Source organism: Salvelinus sp. IW2-2015, unplaced genomic scaffold (assembly GCF_002910315.2).
Source record: "Salvelinus sp. IW2-2015 unplaced genomic scaffold, ASM291031v2 Un_scaffold3504, whole genome shotgun sequence".
NCBI lineage: Eukaryota > Metazoa > Chordata > Actinopteri > Salmoniformes > Salmonidae > Salvelinus > Salvelinus sp. IW2-2015.
Genome location: NW_019944784.1, coordinates 296 through 6471, shown reverse-complemented (window position 1 = coordinate 6471; position 6176 = coordinate 296). Strand labels below are relative to the sequence as shown.

General features: G+C 50.7%; 1 protein-coding gene across 1 annotated transcript; it reads left to right on the top strand.

Moving 5' to 3' along the window:
• Window positions 1-1100: 1100 nt before the first annotated feature.
• On the top strand, window positions 1101-3523 carry LOC139025889 (uncharacterized; the record flags this gene model as incomplete). Its single annotated transcript, XM_070441138.1, has 2 exons — window positions 1101-2879; window positions 3332-3523. Coding segments are annotated over exons 1-2 (1971 nt in total), but the record flags the coding sequence as incomplete, so codon positions are not given.
• Window positions 3524-6176: the final 2653 nt, after the last annotated feature.

Below are 6176 nucleotides of genomic sequence, written 5' to 3'. Positions count from 1 at the left end.
CCTCTGTGTAAAGGGTTTTAGAGGATCCTCTGTGTAAAGGGTTTTAGGAGGATCCTCTGTGTAAAGGTTCAAACCAGATCATTTTTGTGATGGGAGGGGTTACATTTTTTACCTTTTTGTTAATATATTGTAGAGGTGGCAGCCTATCAGAAGATTGGAGGCAGGGATTATTTGAGGTGTGGCTTTTCAGGTATATATTTTTAGTCATTCTTGTTTATTTAAGTCTGTGCACTGCAATTTTTTATTATCCTTTAATATTTATGCATATTACGTATTCTAATATAATATTAATAACATTAACATTTGTGGTTAAATATAACAATAAAGTGGGAACTATTTCGTGATTTGCATAGGTTCTTGTGATTTGCATAGGTTCTAGAGGATCTCATGCACCTCTGTACTCTATTGGCTGATAAAGAACTAGCTGAAAGCCACACCCCTACTAAGCCACGCCTCCAGTCCAGGGTTGAAACGTCAAAGGTTCCTCCTTGAACCCCTCAACCAACCGAAGACGCAAACATGAACCATTACCTAGCAGGGTTTCCTCGAATCAACGCTAATTCTCAGAGTGTAAAAAGGAAAAACAGAATCCTCTTGTTGAAACACACGCTACGAAGCCAAACACAATTGTTTCACATTTTACATTTTAGTCATTGAGCAGACGTTGTACTTCAGATCAACGTGTAGTACATTCATCTGAAGATAGCTAGGTGAGGCAACCGCATATCACACACACACACACACACACACACACACACACACACACACACACACACACGCGCAGGCGTGCCGCGCTCACGCACAAACACACACACCGCACCTTTAGCACGCATAAACACACACACACAACTCACCATCAGCACGCACACACACACAACAAACATACTTACACCCCTGTCTGTATTGTTATAGATCCTGTCATTCTACAACAGGTTTGGTTCTGGACGAGTTTGTTTATTCTGGACGAGGTTCTGGACGAGGTTGTAATATGATGTTTGAAGAGAAGCAAGAGATGTTGAGGCAGACGGGGCTCTCTTCACCAGGAGAATATTTCACCTTGACAGGCAGAGCAGATTCAAAGGTAGAGGTTAGTAAGAGCAATGAACAGGGCAGGAAAGGGCAGGGAACAGGGCAGGGAACAGAGCAGGGAACAGAGCAGAGAAAGAGCAGGGAACAGAGCAGGGACAGAGCAGAGAAGAGGGCAAGAGGAACAGGGCAGGGAACAGGGCAGGGAACAGGGCAGGGACAGAGCAGGGAACAGAGCAGAGAACAAGGCAGGGACAGGGGCAGGGACAGGGCAGGGAACAGGGCAGGGAACAGGGGCAGGGAAAGAGCAGCGGAAAGAGCAGAGAAAGGGCAGGGAGAGGGCGAGGCAACAGGGAGCAATGAACAGGGCGAGAACAGGGGCAGGGAACAGGGCAGGGAACAGGGCAGGGAACAGGGCAGGGACAGAGCAGGGAACAGAGCAGGGAACAGAGCAGGGAACAGGGCAGGAACAGAGCAGGGAACAGAGCAAGGGAACAGGGCAGGGAACAGGGCAGGGAACAGGGCAGGGAAAGAGAGGAACAGGGCAGGGAACAGAGCAGGGAAAGAGCAGGGAAAGAGCAGAGAACAGAGCGGGAACAGAGCGGGAACAGGGCAGGGAAGAGAGCAGGGAACAGAGCAGGGACAGAGCAGGGAAAGAGCAGGGAACAGAGCAGGGAACAGAGCAGGGAACAGAGCAGGACAGAGAGGGAAAGAGCAGAGAACGAGCAGGGACAGGGCAGAGAACAGGGCAGAGAAAGAGCAGGGAACAGAGCAGGGACAGAGCAGGGAACAGGGCAGGGAACAGAGAGGGAACAGGCAGGGAAAGGGCAGGGAAACAGAGCAGGGAACAGGGCAGGGAACAGAGCAGGGACAGAGCAGGGAACGGGCAGGGAACAGAGCAGAGAACAGGGCAGGGAACAGAGCAGGGAACAGAGCAGGGAACAGGACCAGGGAACAGGGCAGGGAAACAGAGGCAGGGAACAGGGCAGGGAACAGGGCAGGAACAGAGCAGGGAACAGGCAGGGAACAGAGCGGGAACAGGGCAGGGAACAGAGCAGGGACAGGGCAGGGAAGACAAGGGAACAGAGCAGGGAACAGAGCAGGGAACAGAGCAGAGAACAGAGCAGGGAACAGGGCAGGGAACAGAGCAGGGAAGAGCAGAGACAGAGCAGGAAAGGGCAGGGAAGAGCAGGGACAGAGCAGGGAACAGAGCAGGACAGGGCAAGGGACAGAGCAGGGAACAGGGCAGGGAACAGAGCAAGGGAACAGAGCAGGGAACAGAGCAGGGAAAGAGCAGGGAAAGAGCAGGGAAAGGCAGGGGAACAGAGCAGGGACAGAGCAGGGAACAGAGCAGGGAACAGAGCAGGGACAGAGGCAGGGACAGAGGAACAGGAGGGAAGAGCAAGAACAGAGCAGGGAACAGGGCAGAGCAGGGCAGAGAAGCGAGGGAAAGAGGCAGGGAACAGAGCAGGAAAGGCGGAAGGCAGGGAAGGGAGGGACAGGCAGGGAACAGGCAGGGAACAGGGCAGGGAAAGAGCAGGGAAAGAGCAGGGAACAGGGCAGGGAACAGAGCAGAGAACGGCAGGGACAGGCAGGGAAAGAGCAGGGAAGACAGGACGGCAGGGAAAGAGCAGGGAACAGGGCAGGGAAGGGCAGGGAACAGAGCAGGGAACGGGCAGGGAACAGAGGCAGGGAACAGGGCAGGGAACAGAGCAGGGAACAGGCAGGGAACAGAGCAGGGACAGAGCAGGGAACAGAGCAGGGAACAGAGCAGGGAACAGGGCAGGGAACCGAGCAGGACAGCAGGAACAGAGCAGGGAACAGAGCAGGAACAGGGCAGGGACAGAGCAGAGGCAGGAACAGAGCAGGGACAGGAGAAGAGCAGGGAAGAGAGGACAGAGAACAGCAGAGAAAGAGCAGGGAACAGAGCAGGGAACAGGGCAGGGAACAGAGCAGGGAACAGAGCAGAGACAGAAGCAGGGAACAGAGAACCCTTTTGACTTGTGCAGAGAAAATGTTGCCGTTTTAAAAGCTATTTTCCTGCAGTTCTACACATTTTGCCTTGATTACAGTATGCCATGTTAATATTATTCTCCAGCTGTATCACATTCCGGCGTGATTGGGAGTCCCGTAGGGCGGCGCACATTGGCCAGCGTCGTCCGGGTTTGCCCGGGGTGGGCCATCATTGTAAACAAGAATTTGTTCTTAATTGACATACTAGTTAATAAAGATTAATAAAATTCAAACATTAATAAAATTAATCTGAGTGAGAGTGCAAACAATCTTATGGGGCCGCTGGAGGTAGGACCCTGGATGTCAGGGCCCCCTGGATATAGGGCCCTGGAGTAGGACCCTGGATGTCGGGGCCCTGGATGTCAGGGCCCCTGAGTCAGGGCCCCTGGATGTCAGGGCCCCTGGAGGTCAGGGCCCCCTGGATGTCAGGGCCCTAGGCCATCAGGGCCCTATGTCGGCCCCTAGGATGTCAGGGCCCCTGGATGTCAGGGCCTAGGCATGTCAGGCCCCCCTGGTGTCAGGGCCCCCTAGGCATGTCAGGCCCTGGATTGTCAGGGCCCCCATAGGCATGTCAGGCGCCCTAGGCATGTCAGGGCCCCCTAGGCATGTTTAGGGCCCCTAGGCATGTCAGGCCCTAGGCATGTCAGGGGCCCACTAGGATGTGGCCTCCCGTGCAGTCGATAATTCAAACAAGATTCTAACAGTTCAGATAGTTGTCAGAGACTACTTTAACCAATTAAAGAAAATGTAGATGAAGGGCTAATTCAGTGAATGTCAGTGGATGAAAAAAACAAGAGACAAACTGCTGATGTGAAACCAAATGTGAGAATTTGTACCTCTGACCTTAGTGTTGTCTGCCCATAGCGGTTTCTCTCATCACTGTTTAATGTTAAATACCTGTACAGTATGTCTGTGAGTAATGTCTCAGACAGCCTCTTCATCACTGTTTATGTTAAATACTGTACAGTATGTTGTGATAAGTTCTCGACTTCTCATCACTGTTAGTTAATACCTGTACAGTAAGTTTGTGATAATGCTCAGACAGCTCTCTCATCACTGTTTTGTTAATACCTGTACAGTATGTCTGTGTGAGTGTCGAAAGGGTTTGTTTAATCCTGTATCAGTCATAGAGCAACAGTCAATTAGAAGAACATTAAGTGAAGGAAAGAAGACGGGCAACATGGATACATCTAATATCTGAGGTAGGAACTGGGTTCAAGTCAATGTTTCTTCTGAGCCTGAGATATACTGAGGTGTAGAAACCTGGGGTTTCTCAATGTTCTATCTAGTGGGATTCTGAGAGACTGGTAGAAGTTCCGTGAGCTAGTATTGTAGAACTGGGCCAGGTTAGTAGAAGTTGGAAACCTGGGTTCCAGTCAATTTCCTCTTGAGCTAGGATATCTGAGGTAGAACCGGGGTCCAGTAATGTCTATTGAGCTGAGGATTCTGAGGTAGAACCTGGGGTTCAGTCAATGTTTCTGAGCTGAGGCATATCTGAGGTAGCAACCCGGGGTTCAAAGTCAATGTCTCCTCTGAGCTGAGGATATTGAAGGTAGAAACGTGGGGTAACAGTCAAGTTTCTCGACGTGAGTAGATCATCTGAGGTAGAATGGGGTTCCAGTCAAGTGTTCTCGTCTGAGCTGAGGATCTGAGGTGAACCTGGGGTCCAAGTACATGTCTCTCTGAGCTAGGATATATTTGAGGTAGAACCTGGGGTTTCACAGTCAATCATTTCTCCTTGAGCTGAAGGATATCTGAGGTTAGAAAACCTGGGGATTCAGTCAATGTTCCCTCTGCAGCTGAGGGATATCTGGGTAGAACCTGGGTTCCAGTACATGTTCGCCCTCTGAGCCGCGGTGAGCGATAGTTGAGGTAGAACTGGGGTTCAGTCAATGTTCTCATCTAGTCTGAGGATATCTGGAGTAGAACTGGGTCCAGTCAATGTTCTCTCTGAGCTGAGGATCTCTGAGGTTAGAACCGGGGTTCCCGTCAATGTTCTCTCTGAGCTGAGATATCTGAGGAGAACCTGGGGTCCAGTCAATGTCTCTCTGAGCTGAGGATATCTGAGGTAGAACCGGGGTCCCAGTCAATGTTTCTCTGAGCTGAGGATTCTGAGTAGAAACCTGGGGTTCCAGCAATGTCTCTCTGACTGAGGATATCTGAGGTAGAACTGGTTCCAGTCAATGTCTCTCTGAGCTAGGATATCTGGGTAAGAACCTGGGTTCCAGTCATATGTTCTCTCTGAGCTGAGGATATCTGAGGTTAGAAACTGGGGTTCCATCAATGTTCCTCTGAGCTGAGGATATCTGAGGTAGAACCTGGGGTTCCAGTCAATGTTCTCTCTGAAGCTGAGGGATATCTGAGGTAGAACCTGGGGTTCCAGTCAATGTTTCTCTCTGAGCTGAGGATATCGAGGTAGAACTGGGGTTCAGTCAATGTTCCCTCTGAGTGAGATATCTGAGGTAGAACCTGGGTTCCAGTCAATGTTCCTTGACTGAGATATCGAGGTAGAAACCTGGTGTTCCAGTCATGTCTCTCTGAGCTGAGGTATCTGGGTAGAACCTGGGGTTCCAGTCAATTCCTCTCTGAGCTGAGGATATCTGAGGTAGAACCTGGGTTCCGGTCAATGTTCCATCTGAGCTGAGGATATCTGAGGTAGAACCTGGGGTTCAGTCATTGTTCCCTCTGAGCTCGAGGATATTGAGTTAGACTGGGATTCCGGTCCTAATGTTTTCTCTGAGCTGAGGATACGAGGTAGAACTGGGGTTCCGGTCATATTTCCTCTGAGCTGAGGAATATTGAGTTAGACACCTGGGGTTCCAGTCAATGTTCCTCTGCGCTGAGGATATCTGAGAGAACCTGGGTTTCCAGTCAATGTTCTGCTCTGAGCTGAGGATATTGAAGGTAGACCTGGGTCCTTGGTCAATTTCCCTCTGAGCTGAGGATAATCTCGGTGTAGATAACTGGGGGTTCAAGTCAATGTTCGTGAGCTGAGGATTCTGAGGAGAACCTGGGGTTCCAGTCAATGTTCTCTCTCAACTAGATATCTGAGGAGATCCTGGGGTTTCCAGTCAATGTTTCTCTGATGCTGAGGATATCTGAAGGTGAACCTGGGGTTCCCAGTCAAGTGTTCTCTC